Here is a 17,111-nt window from a genome sequence, read left to right on the forward strand (position 1 = left end):
CAAGAACAACTGTGCATGAAATGGACCACTACGCTGTCATGACAGTTCTGACCTATCAGAAACTGTTTTGGTCGAGTCACGTGGAAACACGGGCAGACTGATAGGAGGGCGGCAAGATGAGAGACGAACTGATGCGACTTCACTGAAGGGGAGGCACGACCGTGCGTCAAATCCAAATCTGAAGTTTACCACGCAGCTGTGCAACATCGGATGAACCTCGGCGGATAACAAAGATTTCCCCAAGGAGAAGATACGAAAACATAAAACAGCAACGAGGAGAGCGGAAGGAAAATTGGTTGTATGGCACCTCAGTCGTGCGTAATGAATCCTGCGCAGGGATCACCGCCCTCGACTGCTCCGGGGGAGACCTCACCAGAGGACCGAGCCACTGGTGGCATGGGAAGTGACAAGCTGGACCTGTTACCTGTCAGAAGATGTAAAACCAAAAGTTTAGATCTGCCTTTCAGTGTGGAATCCCTCATATCAGACAGGACGCCGGGCAGAAGCCTCAACTCCCCCGAGCCTGGTTCAGGCTGCGTCCGAGCAGAGGAGACCGAGTGTGCGTCACCGAGGGGACTTTATCGGTCCAAACCAGATGCTGTGGACCTCAGTGACAAGGAAACCAGCCCCTGGTTTCAGGCTCCTTACGCGTCTCCTCCAAGTGAGTTTAGGAGAACCATTCTTTCTTCCTTAAAACTGAGAAACAAGCTCGTTTTCAACTTTTCCAACAGTCTAATACTGTTCTGAAAATCTGAAAAAAAAAATCTGACCAAAGATCGATGAATGTACAAAATATTTAGTACTCGGGTTTTTTAAATAGAAAACAATGACGAGGGTATTCGATTTGAAGTCATCTTCACTAAAAGATCTTATCTCTCAAGAAATCTAGAGATGATGGAGAGGAGATTTTAAAACTTTGAGATGTGGTTGCGTTGCCTTAAAAGGCTGCAGAAAACTGCTCCCATAGCCGGAACAGCTTCTTGATTCTTTGATATTTCCTCGAACTGACTTTAGTCACAAGTAGACAGGTCTATGGTTAAGTCATATGGATCACATACTGTATTTTCTATTCAAGTGATGTGACTTTCTAAATGTACTTCCAGGACTTCCCAGCCCAAACCCTTGCAATCTACGGAAACACAAGAACAACAGGAAACCCAGAACTCCCTTTACGACCTCTCAACTGCTTTCTCTGGAGAGGAAGTTCCGTCAGAAACAGTACCTCTCCATCGCGGAGAGAGCGGAGTTCTCCAGCTCCCTCAGCCTCACAGAGACACAAGTCAAGATCTGGTTTCAGAATCGCAGGGCCAAGGCCAAGAGACTGCAAGAGGCCGAGCTGGAGAAGCTCAAGCTGGCCGCGAAGCCGCTGCTGCCGGCCTTCGCGTTTCCCTTCCCCCTGAGCGCACCCATGGGCGCACCGTCCCTCTACGCGGCCCTGAACGGACCGCGGCCTGCCTTACCTGTCCCGGGACTATTCAGTGGACCATATGGGATGTACTACTTGTCTTAACGCTCACTAACTTTGAACTGCATCGTTGGAAAAGCTGCCTTAAAAAATGCCTTCATACAGCAAATAACAAACACTGCAGAAATGTTCATCTTATGAGTCAAGCTGCCTGAAATCTCATATTAAAATCTTTTAGGTCAAATATTTTTCGTTACAGTAAAAAATCTTATGGAGTGAGAAGACTATTTATCACACGAAAAAAAAAAAAAATAAGCAGAACTGGAAAACAGTCCGTTCATTCAAGAAACAAGTGAAAAATTTCACTCAATGGTTCCTTTTTCATCGTTTTTCATTAATTTTCTATGGAGTATTTAAGATTGACTTTGCGGTAAATTATTTGTTAACATGGTAATTTTTGCAGTATAATCAGAAAAAGCCTGTTTTTAATGACAGACTCTCACTGAGCTCATTTTTTGTTCGGATTCAGTTTTTCAAATTCCAAATGAACTGTGAGCTTTTCTTTTCCACTACAGGTATTCCGAAAATACTTTAGTTAAAGTAATTTTAAGGTGGCAAGAGAAGAAGGCATGATTATTTAAGGGCCCGTAGTTCTGGGTTTAAAGCAATAACTTCCGATGACTCACTAAAGTGACCCTGTGAATGTTTTATTTCCATTTCAGAGGCCTTTCAAAATTTCTCACCTTAAAAGGACACGGTTTTACAATGTCTGGTATAGAAAACACGTAAGAGCATCAACTTTTAAATATCCACATTCAATCTAAAAACCTTTCTGTATAATCTGAGGATTTTAACTGTTTAATCATAGATTTTATAACATCTCACAGTCAGACTTTATTTTTTTATAAGATGAAGGTAGAAGGAAAAAGTTACCAAACAAGTTTGACTTGTAGATTGTACCTAAAATTATTATCAGCGGCTATAGAACCAATTTCACACTTTATAGTCTTTCAACAACAAAAATAAAAACAACACACTTCAATTAGTGCAAACATATTCATATTATTATATCCATAAAAATACAAATTAACTCTAAAATAAATCTACATTATTCCTGTTTTTATTTTTTTCTCATTACCTCAAAAGGAGAACTTTTTTTTTTTGCACAGATGATCAAAGAGCTCTAGAAAGTCCAAGACCACAGTCGGTTTCATTTCAAAATGTAAATAAAAGTCATCAGCTATTTTTTCAAACACTCCAAAATGCTAAATAAGACTGACACCCACATCAGTCATTAATGTACAGTGTATTTTATATTTGATGGGTGAAAATGTGTTTTGTACAATTATTAAAATCTCCTATGTAAATTCTGTCATTCTCTCGTTTTTCTCTTCACAGAATCAATTTGTAATTTAAGCATTACCCAGCGCTACCCAGACTTTAAACAAGTCAAACTTTCCAACCAGTATAACACAGGTCAACTGGTTGCAAAGTTACCAAAGATAAACATCCTAAATATAGTGTATGCTGTTTTGAACACTGACTTTTAGAAAATAAATAAAGTTTATTTTAAAGACAGACTATGCAGTGCAGTCGGTCCTGTCTGCTGACAGGCTTGATGTCACCACAGAGAAGCAAGATGGGAGCCTTGTAGCAGAAAAAGAAATACACACAACAACAAAAGGGATTCTTGATCACCTAAAAAAAAGCCAATGCACTTTTTTTTCTTGCAAAAGCCATTTTATTAAAGTTAAAGACACATGTGACATTACATATCTTGAGTTACAAGACAAGGGTATTGAATCATACATCTTTAAAAAAAAAAAAAAAAAAAGGACATCAGACAGAAGGTGCGATTCCGAAGTTTCATTTCCTCCTTCCCCGCCGTCCTCTGAAGCCGCGGATGGAGCCGTGTCCGAAGCACACGGTTGTAGGGACTCTGCAAGAAAAGAACACGGCTGTTTTTCTTGTATCTCAGATTATTTATCAATTAAATAAGAAAAATTGTGGTACATTTTATTAAGATATCAACTTACATTTATTTTATGCATATCTTAGTGTACATATCTGATAGAAAGAAATATTCCTATGGTTTGCTTAACCCAGATATAACTAGATAATTTCACAAGGTTTTACCTCAAGAACACTGACATCTTATCTAATGGCTGAAAACTTGCCCTAAATTTGCAGTTGACCTACATGAAAATGGCTGACTTAGTCTCTGTTAGCACAGGGCTCTCCAGCAGACCTGTTTAAATTTTAAAACTAACCTGTAGGAGTATCGTGGTTTTAGTGTCTCAGTGCTTGTACACCCGTTGCCGTGGACTGCAGCAGAAAGATTTGCGTGCTCCCCGTTATCGGCAGTCTCTGACATGTGAGCAGCTTCTTCCTCGGACACATGTGTCTCCATGGATTCCCCTTGTTCCAGCTGGCCACACAACACATCACACATAACCTCACACACACCCTCGGACTCACACACATCGTCTACTACCTCCATGGCTGTGTCTTTCTGCTGTGGTCTCTTTGTCTCCCGGGCTCTGTTAACAAAGACATGACATTAAATATACAAATGTATAGCACATAAGAAAAATATAGTTATAGTTCTAATTTAAATATAAATATAAAATAAATTTAAGCCATTTTACTCATTTTGGGGTCAGAAACATGACACAAAAATATGCAATTAAAACAATTTGCAATGCAAATGAGTTTTTAGAGAAGAAGTTGCAGATTGGTTTCAATAAGGCAGCAAAGAGAATCTCACTCTATGTCAAAACTATGTATGAAATATGTCAAAAAGAGTCAATTCAGAGGCATAAATCCCGTTTACTATAAATAACGGGTTCTCCACTGAAATAATGCAGAGTAATAGCTCTAATGGTGCTTTGCTGCCATCTAGTGGACAAAATGTAGAAGGCGCAGTCTTACCCTCTGTCCTTCTTGGTTTTGTCAAATCTGAAGTCTGGAGGATACTTGTGAATTCTTATTAGATGGTCCTTTCTGTGTTTATTAGTCCTGAACTTCTGTCCACAGCCCTCCACCAAACACTGGTACTGAACAATATGAAAGAAATGTCAGAGAAAACTTGTCTTCAAAGATTGTTCAAAATATTTCACTTCATGTACAGCTTTCTCTCATAGCTTAAGAGGGTGAGTATCAAACAATAAAATATATCACTGGAGTTTTTTTCCTTTGGCATACCATGTCTTGCCTCTGGGCAAGGATAGTGAAGAGAGAGTCGTGCCACTCCTGAATGTGAATGTCCAGGAGCCGGGCACTTGGCAGGGAGCGACGGCAAGAGCAGCAAACATGTCTGTGCAGGGAGTTGTAGTGGTGTTCATACTCCTCCAGCACACTGAAGACCGCACTGCAGCCAGAGATGTGACAGGCAAACTCTGACACACTGAGAAGAGACAAGAGGAGGAGGAAAGTGACCGACAGCTAAAAGCTTCTTTAGACTAACCATTTTCCACTATATCACAATCATATTCAAAGTGCAACTAAAGTGTAATACAATCAATGCTGTTTTCAGTTCTCTAAAACCTTCTTTTTTAAAACAGATGAGTGTAGTCTCTGAAATTGTACCAAACTAATAGTGCCAGTAAACCTTGTATAATCTACATTCAGTTTAGTACACTTTTACAGTTCTTTACTTTTCTATATAGGATAATAACTTCCATGCAATGAAATGGACCACATAAACTATAGGCTATTTTCATTATTGATTAATCCTTCTATTAATTTAATTGTTGGGGTTAAATAAGGTCACCAGCTAGCAAAAACTTTGTACAGATCAAAATAACCATCCGTCCAACACCCAAATACATATGGTTTACTATCAAAGTATACCTAATGTTAATAATAAGCTCAAAATATTCACACTTGAAGGGCTGGATCCAGTGAAGCTAGTTTTGCTTCAAGAATTATTATTACGTTTGAACTATTGTCAAACGAATCTGTGGACTTATCGTTTCTACTAATTGTTTTGTTTTTCATACCTGGGTGCTGGCTTATCGTCTGCCTCGGAGGTGTAGAGGTCTTGCAGATACAAGTGTCTGTGAATGTCTCCATCCTGTAAACAGCGTCCACACGCAGTATGTTACGGTGAGTGGGTTAGCCGGTAACGGTCGGTCGGTTCAGTATGATGTTGCTGAGTTACCTCGAACAGCTCGTGGTCCTTGTGCAGGTGAACGAGCTGCGGGGTGAAGCTGAACGGGAGCTCGCTCTGCCTCAGCTCCTGCTCCTCCGTATTTCCTGTCGGACAGTTTACAGACGAGTTCATACTTTTTCCACTGCAACCATATCCAGGTTATAAACAAGTCCAGTTGTCGCGACGGAGATGTCTGTTTGGTTTGTAGTTGTCGCGTACCGATGACGTTTTGTTTTTTCATCAAATGATGCATTCACGTAATGTCAGCAACAACAGCGACTTTTGTCGTGTTAACATCATAGACTGTATAAAACATGGAGGTAGCACCCGTGACGTCACCCATTGGTTTCGGGGAGTCTGTTTTGTGACCAAACCATGGGCATTTGAGGTGCGCCATCTTGGATTTTAGTGGGAGTGTACTTTCAGCCGCCGGTGAGCCGGCCGAGAACCCGGCCACTTAACTCGGAGCAACCGAGCTAGCCTAAGGCTAATCAGCTAGGCTAACAAGCTAAGCGGCAGCAACACGCAGCTACATACATTAAAACGTTAAAACATTATTATTATTGTTGTTGTTGTCATTATTAATGATAATAAAAACGAATGATAATAATAATATATGAAAATGTTTAATATTTAACATTTACCGGCTTTCACCGCTGCCTCCACCCACTATTCACTTACACTTAAAGCAGCACACAAACAACAGCAGCCGCTTACTGACGGAGCTGTTCTGTCCATGCAATGTCGGACTTTTTAAACAGAAAAATGAGACGAAATAAAATTGTAGCCTATTATCCCCGCAATAAACGGACTCTGAGAGCACGGAACACACCACAACAGCGTTCCTAACATTAGCTGCTCCGGTCCTCTAGCTGTATCAGCAGCGACCATAAATCGCCAATTAAGTCATAAGCCAGCGGCAAAATACGCTAAAACATGCTAAATAGTGCAAACATACAGGTAAAATAGTGAGAAATTTACTTACCGAAAAAACTGCACCACAGACTCCTTCGACGGTCGGTTAGTACAGTCTACACTACAACAAGCCCTATATGTCACAAAAACCTATCCGAAAATTGGCAAACACCCACACTGCAGCCCCTGTCAACCGCTAGAGGTAGCCAGAGGCCTCTGGATGTAGCCGCCTAGCTCAGCCGATGCTTTAGCAAAGAGCTAACTGCCAGTGACGTCTATGGGGATGTCACTCAATGTAACCACGCCCTAATTTAATGTAAGAATTTTAAGCCTAAATAACACTAAAACGGTCGTGGTACAAAAAACAGTGTTCACTGGGGTGGAAACTATCAATAGAGACCAAAAACAAAAAATGTACCAACCTGTAAATATATTCTTTTTAGGCTGTAAAGTTAGCTATTTTAACATGGGTTTCAATCATAGACTGTGTAAGGCAGGGGTCAATGGAGAATTGCTCACTTCTGGAGCCTGCCCCCAGCGGCAGCCGAGGAACTGCAGCTTTTTGAACGCGGAAGTGATCCTCACTGTTTAAACCTACAACTCCCCCCTTACGTGTTAAGTGTAGCTTCAATAACAGTAAATAAAAGTGGCATAATTTTTTTTAAAAAAGTGGCTTAATTTTATTAATGTTGGTGTTGGCTTCTTTTCAATGTAACTGCCAGCGGGTGTGCATTTGCAGCCATTGTACCAACCGTTTGTTGCCATGTCTATAGTAACTGTCTTCAAGTGGAAGATATTGTCGCTGGCAAAAGTTACGGACGTCTCCAATCCCATGATTTAGGTAGGTTTTCCCAGTCTAAACAAAAGACTTGAACGCAGCTTAAAAAATGGTGCTTTGCCACCACCAACTGGTCAGAGCAGTGGTTGCCACTTGGGTGAGACTCGCGGTTTGGGTTGTCTAATGGGTTTTCGACTCTCTCTTTTCATATCCAAACGAACTTAACTAGCCATTTTCCTGTGTGTGTGTGTGTGTGTGTGTGTGTGTGTGTGTGTGTGTGTGTGTGTGTCTTGATTTCCAACTGTTCCCTGCCCTCAGCAACGGTTCTGGGCTACTCTCATTAAATTTTCTGTGTTGTTTATGGTTACCTTTCCTATCAAAAGCAGTAGAGCAGAACACAACAGTAGAACATGCTACATTTACAACTCTTTTATATTAACATTAATGACAAAATGAACGCTCTGACTACTCCTCTGTTTGATCAGTAGATGGCAACAAAGGCCTCTAAGAGGCTTTGCTGGATCATCTAAAGCTATTAGATCACGTGTGCTGGATATTTTGTTAATTAATAATGATTTTGTCGTAATTTATCGTTATAATATTCCTAGTAAAATATGTCTACATGCTGTGCGTCAGCGCTAACCTAGTTTATGGTTACGGTAAATTGGGTTGTAGTGGAAATGTCTGTGTGACCTATTAGTGGCAAATGGATAAAATATAAAACATATCGGTTATCAGAGAAAACCCATATATGGAAGAAAGAAAAAAACCCTCGCTAACCTTATAACAACTTTGAGAGTCATAATTTTAATTTGTCAATAAACACATTTGGAGGCATCACCGCATTTCATTATTATCATTGTTATATCTATATATATATTTGAAAATCTCTGTCTCGTCTTTCGGCTCACTCAGCACTTAACACAATTCCTGCTCAATTCTGAAAGAACGTTTAACTTCTCACAGTGGCTCATTGTCATCCTCAAGATTTTCAGGATATTACACAGCAGAGAGGGGCGGAGAGCTCAAGAGTATCGGTACTAACTTCAGACAGCAAATCACACAATGACACAGTCCGTCCGGTAGAGCAACATGCAATATACTGGATATGTTTTAGGGATTTTATTCTCCTTATGGGGTACGACCTCTTTCTTTCTTTCTTTCTTTCCTTTTTTCTTTCTTTCTTTCTCGTCTCATGAAATGTCCCTGTTTGCAGGAATAATTGCGGGCAGTGTAAAGACTCTACCTCATGTGATGAAGTACCAAACGGCGAAACCTCAGAAACTGAAGGACTCATCTCTTATTAATGATGCTGCTACACATCAGGTAACGAATACTCGACTGAACTTTTACCAGTGTATTTATTTATTTATTTATTTAAATTATGTTTAATCGATTGAAGAACGCACTAAAGTGTCTTCTGCTTTGTGGGTAGACATACCCTGATGTTCTCCAGTACTCTTTGACGATTGCAGGGCAAAACTACACACTGCATCTAGAAAAGAACAAGTAAGTTTTTTTGTTTTTTTTTAAATGTGCAGGTCTACACAAATTCCCCTTGCTTTTTTTATCTGTCAGTATTATTTACATAAAAACGGTTCTTTTCAGAGACCTTATCGGGAAACACTTTTCTGTGACCCACTATTCTGATCAGGGCACCCAAATCACAACTACTCCAGATTTGGGGGTAAGTAGCTTTTCTTTCTTTCACTACAGTTTAACATCTAACATTAACACAAACCCAGTATTCATGATCAGTCCGTTATAATGGGCTATATCTTTGGATTAGTTGAGTCTATCAGTCTTCTTTTAATTTGCTTTTCTGTTGATTAGGTACAGGATATCCTGTGTCACCTGCACACCCAGTTTCAGAACTTTTGTTCTATATGTCTTCCTGTGCCGGGTACTTTTCTTGAATTCTTGTCTGATTTTTTTGTAGTCAGTGAAAAAAGAAGTCCCAGCTCTGAACTGTTAAATATAAGAAACTGGGTTTGTAAAATTCAGACCTTTCATTCAGAAGATCTTCAAATCTGACCTGTACTTGTGTTTATAGTATTTCCAAAATACAACAGGTATAGTAACCTTTACAGTTAAGTTTTTTAAGTCTCTACAACACAAATAACAAAACACACAAAAGGAATTAAATTCATATTTCACAATTATCTCCCATGGATCTCAGTCATTGTCATCATCTTCATTGACATGTTACGTACATTTTATGCAACACGGTCTTCTTTCAAAATATCCTGTCATGAAAGTTTTCCAACTACTAAGTTCCTTATTATGAAAGCTGACACCACATATTGCATTTATTGAGTCTTACATGGAGGAGGAATTGACATATAAGGTCAAGATTTGTTCCCTCTGACGATGACACAAAACAATACAATACAGTATCTAATCTTCTTCAGATCAGACCACATTTCTACACTAAGGAAAATCAAAATGTGAGTGTGAAATCTCTCCCTTGATTCTCTGACAAATGATGGATGTCTGTTCAGGATCACTGCTACTACCATGGACACATTGTGGGAGTGGAGGACTCGTCTGCCAGCGTGGGACTGTGCTCTGGAATAAAGTGAGTAATGCTGAATTTAATTTTTTTTACATCCTGTGTCTCTAATTACTAAAAAGGATATTGTTTTTCTAAATAGAGTGCCAAATTGAGTTAAACCCATGATGATTTGGAACTGTAAGTCTCCTGCTGTGACTCATGACCAGCATGTCCAATCCAAAGAGATGATCAGTCAGCATCCATTATCTCCACCATGCAGAGCATTAAGACTGCATTTAGTGCTGCAAAACCTGCAACCCAACCATGCAGCCTTCTCTAATTAAAGCTACCGTCTGTTTGTTATAAAAGACATGTTACTGTCAAAAGGGGTGGAAAGTAAAAGCATGATAAACAAAGGTTGTCTTATGATCAGTTAAACTGATAGATGCTGAAGAAAAAGATGAGGTGTTTGCCTCCGTCCACTCTGAAGTTCCTGTTTTGCACCTCAGGGGGTTTGTGGTTCTCCAGAACCAGATGTACCTCATTGAACCTCTGGCCGAAGCGGGACAGCAGGGCGACATACAGAGTTCTGAAGCTCATAGTGATGAGGGTCTTCATGCTGTTTACAACTACAAACACCTGAGGAGGAAGAGGAGCTCATGTTCCCATGGAAACACTACCACTTTCTATGATCATGGAGCTCGTCCGTCTGGACTGTTCCAGCTCAGCAGCCTGGTAAAGACACACAGCGTGGACACATACACATATACACCAGGGTTTGAAACTGAGAGCTGATATTTTTGGACTGAGACAGCTGATACCCAGTATTTTGTGCTTCATTCTTACATTTGATGATCTTATGCAAAAAAACAAGAGGAGTAACATGCAGTAAAAGACTGCTATTCACCATAGCTCTGTAACTTATTACAATACACAGTTCTGTATCATAATAATTCTAATATAATAGACAAAATTGTTTAATTTTAATGTATTTGGAAAAGATTGCTGGTGACAGTTTCAACAGGCAAACATCATTTTGCGTATTTTAATAGAAGGTGTCATACTTTTGCATCAATAATTCTATAGGAATATTTCTTTTGTTGCTACAGTAAAGTAGACTGTCAAACATTAAAACCCTACACAAAAACACCGTCTATTATTGGGCTGAATTAAACCTCAAACAAATACTTGGGTCTAACTAAAAAAATGCATATGTGTGCACACACACACATTTAATGTTGTTAACATCTTCCACCTTTTGTGTTATTCAGAAAAGCAGAGCCCAGACCAAAGACCGTATAGTAAAACCCAGGACAGTGGAGCTGGTTCTGGTGGTCGACCAGTCAGAGGTTTGAGTCCCTGTCTTCCTATCCTATACAGTCTGTCTGTTATCAGTCTATAATAGACTTTTCCCTCAGGAAGTGGAAGAGTATGTTTTATATCAAGACACATTTTATCTCTAATTAAAAAAAAAACATTTCTTTTCAGTATAAGAAGTCTCGCACTAAGAAGGCAGTAGAGACCAGAATGCTTGAAATAGCAAACCATGTGGACAAGGTATGTTTCATTCTCTCTTAGTCTTTTGGTTAAAGTGATTCAATGTTGTTCTATTTTTCACAGCAAAAAAAAAAAAAAAAATCTATTTTTGAAAGTAAATTAGCCAGGACTAAATAAGAGCACTCTAAACTTCAAATGAGTATAAAAGCTTAATTTTGTGTAATTTCATGTTATTACTTTTCTGGACTTCATAAAGCATTCCAACTACTTTTACCAGTAATTTAGTAATTCAGTTTATTTTCACTGGCTGCAGATAAGGCTTTTTCCTCACAATGCAGCACAGCCACGTGTCCAGTACTTCACCAGACTTCACTTTCACTGTGGCTCAAATGCAAGAAATCTGTCCTGATACTATTTGTTCTTTACTGACTGGAATTTGACCAGTAAAAGAAATGAAAACTTCTCTCGCTGTGAGGATCTAACTTTAACTGTGAATTTTCACACCTAAGCTGAAAATTTTCACACTTATCACACAATCCTCGTTGCATACTCTTGAAAGAGTGGAACCAGCATGAATGACAGCACTAGACTCAACAGTGGCTTCCTGTAATAGCGTTATAGATGTGATCAGTGGCTCTGTGATTTGTAGTACTACCTGTTTTCACTCCTGCACGTTCAAAAATACCGACATGAACCCTTTACTTGATAACTCATTTCATTTTATGGCCATTTCCACTTCCCACTTAGTGATGACATGTTGCTCTCTTTCAGCTTTATCGCCCCGTGGGTGTTCGTGTGATGCTGGTCGGTCTGGATATCTGGTCATACAAAGATCAGATAGAGGTCAGCACCAACCCTGAAATCACCCTCGGTCGCTTCCTCGAGTGGCGTCAGCAGAGCCTGCTGCCAATGACCAAACACGACAACGCACAGTTCATCACGTGAGACGCAGCGGTCTTCAACTTCCTTCTAATAAAAACCTAAATATCTTTAATCTGTTAGAGCTAGAGTCTAAAAATATTTTTCCTCTTCTTCATTCAGAGGTGTGGATTTTGAAGGCTCCACTGTCGGCTTAGCAAACACCAACGCAATGTGCACCTCTAACTCTGGAGCTGTCAATGAGGTTGCTATACTTTTCTTGTTTGATAAATATATGAGCATAAAATACTGTCTAAAAATAGAGACATTAGAAGGGAATTAAAGGGAATCGTGATGTTAATTTTAGTTTTACTCTACTCAACGTTTGTCTACTATACACACAGGACCATAACACTAACCCAATAGGAGTGGCATCTACTATTGCGCATGAGATGGGTCACAACCTGGGTTTGTCCCATGATACTGAAAATTGTGTGTGTGGCTCCCAAGTATCGAAAAAAGGCTGCATCATGGCTGAGAGCGTTGGGTAAGCACAGTTTCTCACCTGCACATAAACTCCCTCAAATCTACTATTTTAAAACCCATAATAAAGTTAATATTTACCTTCTCTTTTCTTGTTATTGCTGTCTCTTCTTCTAGCCTTGTGTATCCGCAGCTGTTCAGTAGCTGCAGTCAGCAGCAGCTCATCGGGTTCTTGGAGGAGGTGAACCCTGCCTGTCTGCTGGATACACCCTCCACTAATCGCATCTATGGAGGGCAAGTGTGTGGAAACGCCTTTGTGGAGCCTGGAGAGGAGTGTGACTGTGGCACTGTAGAGGTTAGTGCATGCTGAACTCACACAAGGTGCATATATGCAATGTACATAAACAAAAGAGACTGAATCATAATATTCTGCACTCCACCCTGTCTGCCTCATAGGAATGCAAGAATCCCTGCTGCAATGCCACAACCTGCAAACTTAACGCAGGAGCCCAGTGTGCAGAGGGAGAGTGCTGCCACAAGTGCCAAGTAAGTCATACTTACTACGTCCTAGCTAGATGAGGGAAGTCACACTGACACTGAATGTGTTACCATATAGCTAGACACAGTATGACTGTGCCGTCTGGCTGGTTATGTGTGAGTGCGCATATTTCAGTAGTCGGTACATCACCATCTGTGTTTCTCTCCTCTCTGAAGATTAAACCGTTAGGCAGTGTCTGCCGACCAAAGGCAGGAGACTGTGACCTGGCAGAATATTGCACTGGCCTCTCTGCCTCCTGTCCAACTGATGCCTACACCCAAAATGGCCTGTCCTGCAACCGTGGAAAAGGGTACTGCTACAATGGACAGTGTCCTTCGCGGCAGGAGCACTGCAAGAGACTCTGGGGACCAGGTAAAACACCATTGAATTGCAGTTTGGTTCAGATCTGCTTTGATTCTCATAAATCAAGACCCATTTGCAGCCATTTTATTTGTTATGACTCTGTTCAGATGCCGAAGTTGCAGCAGATGCCTGTTTCTACCTGCATGGAAACTGCAGAAAAACACTGTTTAACCAGAGATGCTCGAACAGGTATATAATCAAAAGCTAAAACAGCACGATAATATCGCATATTGAATGTAGTATCTGTGGTTTTTGGGATTACTGGTTTGCGGTTTTCATTTACAGAGATCAATCCTGTGGGACACTTTTCTGCACTGGAGGCCGGGAGTTTCCAGTGACATCCAGGAAGTCCTTTTACAAAGTAGGAAATGGAGAAATATGCAATGAAGCAGCTTTAAACCCTGACGATAACCACCCTGCAGATATTGGCATGGTACCGACCGGCACCAAGTGTGGCAACAACATGGTGAGAGAACTGACAGCAACTTTTGACAGCATGAACAAAACCCTCCATGGACTGCAGATGTGTGAACGCGGTCTGTGTCCTCACGATGTCTCTTGCATCTTTCAGGTATGCTACAATCAACAGTGTCAAGACATCAAGAGCATAAAAGCATACGGAACAAATGACTGCTCGACCAAATGCAACAACCACGGGGTAAAAACATATTAACTTCTCAACACTTCAGAGCACTGTAGATCCATGACAGCATAACTAACTGTGAGTGTGATCTCTGGCAGGTTTGTAACCATGAGAGTAAGTGCCACTGCGACCCTGGCTGGGCCCCGCCTTTCTGTAATGTGCAGCAGTCGGAGCTGCCTGAAGGTATTGTTCATGTCATGATTGTCCGTCCTCACATGCACATGTAAGCTCTGATGGTCTGCGTCCGTGTATCTGCCCCTTGATATGCTTGACCTTTTGATGACCATGCTTTACACATGACTGTTTGTCTCTGTTTTTCCACCAAGATTTAATAGTTGGAATAGATTTCTCATGGACTCTCAAACAATTGTGCTCTGTTCTAATGAACACAAACAAACAGTGATTTAATGGAATTCCCCTGTTAGTCTGTACAAATGCAGTAATGATGTTAACAGTGAATTTTGTCTCCTGAGCAGGTGACGTATGCTGTTACAGGCTCATCCTTGAGCAATGAAAGAACATTGCCATTATCAATATGTGTGTTTATGTGTCTACAGAGGCCAATATGGTGGTGTATATTGTGTCACTGGCAATTGGATTACTTCTGCTGTTGGTCCTGGTTATTGGGGGTTTGATGTGCTGCATCAAAAAAAGGCGACCTGCAAAGAGGTACAGAGAGAAGTTATTATTTTCTTTCACTCTCCGTTACATTCGTGAAGCTATGGAGGCAAAACTTTATCCTGTCTGTATTTAATTTTAGCTTCTGTTTGTATGTCTGTATAGATGCTTCCGGTCGACTTCAGGACAATCCAACCCGTTGTTCAAGTCAAGCAGTTCACGAGGCAGCCCTCGTCTTGGGACCACACACATCAGCCAGCCAACATTTGTGGAGTCTTCTGCCACTCAGGCCTGTAAACCTCTGTTTTCTGCTGCTGCCAGACCACACACTGGAGCACTGAAGCCCAGCAGAGCAGCTCCAGAGGTGAGCTTCCATTTTGATCCAACAGCTCCAGCACCAGAGAGTAATGATAAGCTGATACTAACTCTGTTTGTGCTAACATTTTACCCTTTACTCTATTTTTGTAATCAAACGAAAAAAAAGGGAAAAAATGCTAAAGTTTATGGTTAAAAACAGAACTAATCAAGCTTTTGTTTTCTCTCTTTTTGTCTCTTACAGCCACCAAGGAAAGTGCCAACTGTACCTCAGCCATCAAAGTTTCAACAGGTAATCAGGTTTTGTCTTTATTTAAATGTAGAATTATTTATATGTAGAACTGCCCTTATTGTTCAGATGTTTGCTGTATTTCAACCAGTAAACAATTCTTTTTTCTTTAGGTTCTGAGGCCTTTCATGGAGCCACCAGCTGTTTCAAGCAAGCCAGTCTATACTGAGGTGAAATTGCATCCAGAATTTGGCAATATTTCTTATTTTCTTTTTTTAGGACACTGATTGTTCCCTTTGTTAAATGGTGTATTACTTTGTTATAATTGTTTTGGGTTTTTTAAAACCAGGTTAAGCCACTACCTCCATCCAGACCTCTGCCACCACTCGCACCAAAATCAGTAAGTGACATTACAACATCACTTTACCCACAAACTTAATTTGCATTTATACATTTAACTGTTATCGCCATTGCCACTTATTTGAAATGTGAACATTTGCTCTCTAAGATCATGAAGCCAAAGCCTCCAATGCTTCCAGTGAAGCCAAAGCCCTCTGCTGTCCCGTCTCCACTTCCACACACACAGCTGGTATGTATTCAGACTGTAGCCAGAGTCTTGCGGACTTTCCTAAATCCTCGGCATTCAAACTTTCTCAGTGCTATTCAAGGCATTCACGTTCATAAAGACGTCTGTGGTTTTGGGCATTGTTTCAACATAGCAGTGTAATGAACAAGCAGTGGCTCACTCTCAGTGAGTTAGTAAGCACATGAACGTCTCTGGCCCACCACTGAGTAGCTAAGAGACAGACCCAGTGAAATAATAATCTACATATGAGAGGGAGTTTGGAGAAGGAAAACTGCAGTTGTGCTAAGAGAAGCTCATCCAAAGTATTTGTGCTATTTGTTTTTCTAGCTTGCAGGGAGAGCTGCCCTGATGCCCCCCAGCAGACCCAGATGACAAGGGGAATAATTCAGCATGGTGTAAACACTGAGATCCCCTGACAAAGGACAATATTTTTGTCCCACCTAGTAGGACCTAGAAGATCCTCTGAGGAGCCGCTCATCTCTTTTAAAGCGGAAACAAGATCCACAGGATCAGTAACGTTAAGGAACAGAGCTTTTATGTCATTTATGGTCTCTCTGTGGATCACCACTGTCTGTGTCTTGCTTATTTGGCCTCATCACTATGTTGATGAAAACCTGAAGCCATGATTGATGAAGTCTATTTCTATGCTTTATAAATGACAAATGTTGTCATGATGACTTTTTAAGGGAAGTGTCACTCTGCCTTGATCCTGGGATATGTGAATTCTTTATGAGGCAATGATTTTAACTTAATGAAATTGTTTACTGTTGTCCCTCACACAATTTTGGTACTGATTTTGTACGAAATAATGTTGTTAAGGGATTTTAAGATGTGGTACCAACATGGGCACTTTAATTTTTTTTTTTTTTAAATTAAGGACTTACCACAAAAGTTTGTTTGTACTATCCCAGGTGTGCTTGACTTTGTGGGACTGAATTATTACATGCAGCTGTTTTATTTGCTGTGTTGACTTGATGCATATTGATTGTACTTTTTTCAAGGGATTTTATATTGCATATTCTATGAAAGCAGACATGATCACACTCCTTCACTCATAATGCCAATGACTGTGGACTTTCTGCATATTAAGGGTTCTGCCTTGATTTTGCCTGCAAAGTTTTAGCTGAAAATTTAGTTCCACCTTCGTATTTATTGAAATCTTCTTTTTGTCTTGAAAAAAAAGGAGCTGATAATAAAAGCGGATCACCACAGTCAGTCAACGTTTCAGTCGTTTTT

General features: G+C 40.4%; 3 protein-coding genes across 4 annotated transcripts; 2 read left to right on the forward strand and 1 right to left on the reverse strand.

The window, feature by feature from the left end:
* The first annotated feature begins 185 nt into the window (after positions 1–185).
* msx3 (muscle segment homeobox 3) lies at positions 186–2,766 on the forward strand. Its single transcript, XM_041050056.1, has 2 exons — positions 186–661; positions 1,104–2,766. Exons 1-2 carry the CDS (start codon positions 301–303, stop codon positions 1,508–1,510), a joined length of 768 nt encoding a protein of 255 aa, XP_040905990.1. The 5' UTR covers positions 186–300; the 3' UTR covers positions 1,511–2,766.
* A 435-nt stretch (positions 2,767–3,201) lies between these two features.
* znf511 (zinc finger protein 511) lies at positions 3,202–5,773 on the reverse strand. Its single transcript, XM_041050127.1, has 6 exons — positions 5,568–5,773; positions 5,407–5,480; positions 4,610–4,811; positions 4,337–4,461; positions 3,676–3,945; positions 3,202–3,344 (listed from the first exon to the last, which is right to left on the reverse strand). The coding sequence occupies exons 1-6, from the start codon at positions 5,688–5,690 to the stop codon at positions 3,272–3,274; spliced, it is 867 nt and encodes a 288-aa protein (XP_040906061.1). The 5' UTR covers positions 5,691–5,773; the 3' UTR covers positions 3,202–3,271.
* A 2,497-nt stretch (positions 5,774–8,270) lies between these two features.
* On the forward strand, positions 8,271–17,081 carry adam8a (ADAM metallopeptidase domain 8a). Of its 2 annotated transcripts, XM_041050691.1 has the most exons (25): positions 8,271–8,389; positions 8,468–8,577; positions 8,687–8,760; positions 8,860–8,938; positions 9,753–9,829; positions 10,255–10,480; positions 11,017–11,094; positions 11,234–11,302; positions 12,014–12,183; positions 12,284–12,365; positions 12,505–12,647; positions 12,761–12,938; positions 13,040–13,129; positions 13,298–13,493; positions 13,592–13,673; positions 13,770–13,950; positions 14,056–14,142; positions 14,226–14,310; positions 14,685–14,796; positions 14,911–15,109; positions 15,305–15,352; positions 15,463–15,519; positions 15,639–15,689; positions 15,798–15,878; positions 16,203–17,081. In XM_041050691.1, the coding sequence occupies exons 1-25, from the start codon at positions 8,344–8,346 to the stop codon at positions 16,245–16,247; spliced, it is 2,646 nt and encodes an 881-aa protein (XP_040906625.1). In that variant the 5' UTR covers positions 8,271–8,343; the 3' UTR covers positions 16,248–17,081. The 2 variants fall into 2 exon arrangements, with proteins under 2 accessions (XP_040906625.1, XP_040906624.1); XM_041050690.1 differs by having other exon boundaries at positions 8,344–8,577.
* Positions 17,082–17,111: the final 30 nt, after the last annotated feature.

This window comes from Toxotes jaculatrix, chromosome 11 (genome assembly GCF_017976425.1).
Source record: "Toxotes jaculatrix isolate fToxJac2 chromosome 11, fToxJac2.pri, whole genome shotgun sequence".
NCBI classification, from domain to species: domain Eukaryota; kingdom Metazoa; phylum Chordata; class Actinopteri; family Toxotidae; genus Toxotes; species Toxotes jaculatrix.

Coding starts and splice junctions, on each gene's coding strand:
- msx3 (XM_041050056.1), top strand. CDS start 301: ATGGCACCTCAGTCGTGCGTAATGAATCCTGCGCAGGGATCACCGCCC. Junction 662..1,103: donor TCCTTACGCGTCTCCTCCAA/GTGAGTTTAGGA, acceptor ATGTACTTCCAG/GACTTCCCAGCCCAAACCCT.
- znf511 (XM_041050127.1), bottom strand. CDS start 5,690: ATGAACTCGTCTGTAAACTGTCCGACAGGAAATACGGAGGAGCAGGAG. Junction 5,481..5,567: donor AGGACCACGAGCTGTTCGAG/GTAACTCAGCAA, acceptor CGCTGTTTACAG/GATGGAGACATTCACAGACA. Junction 4,812..5,406: donor GACGATAAGCCAGCACCCAG/GTATGAAAAACA, acceptor GTCTCTTCTCAG/TGTGTCAGAGTTTGCCTGTC.
- adam8a (XM_041050690.1), top strand. CDS start 8,344: ATGCAATATACTGGATATGTTTTAGGGATTTTATTCTCCTTATGGGGT. Junction 13,951..14,055: donor CCAAGTGTGGCAACAACATG/GTGAGAGAACTG, acceptor TGCATCTTTCAG/GTATGCTACAATCAACAGTG. Junction 15,520..15,638: donor GCAAGCCAGTCTATACTGAG/GTGAAATTGCAT, acceptor TTTTAAAACCAG/GTTAAGCCACTACCTCCATC.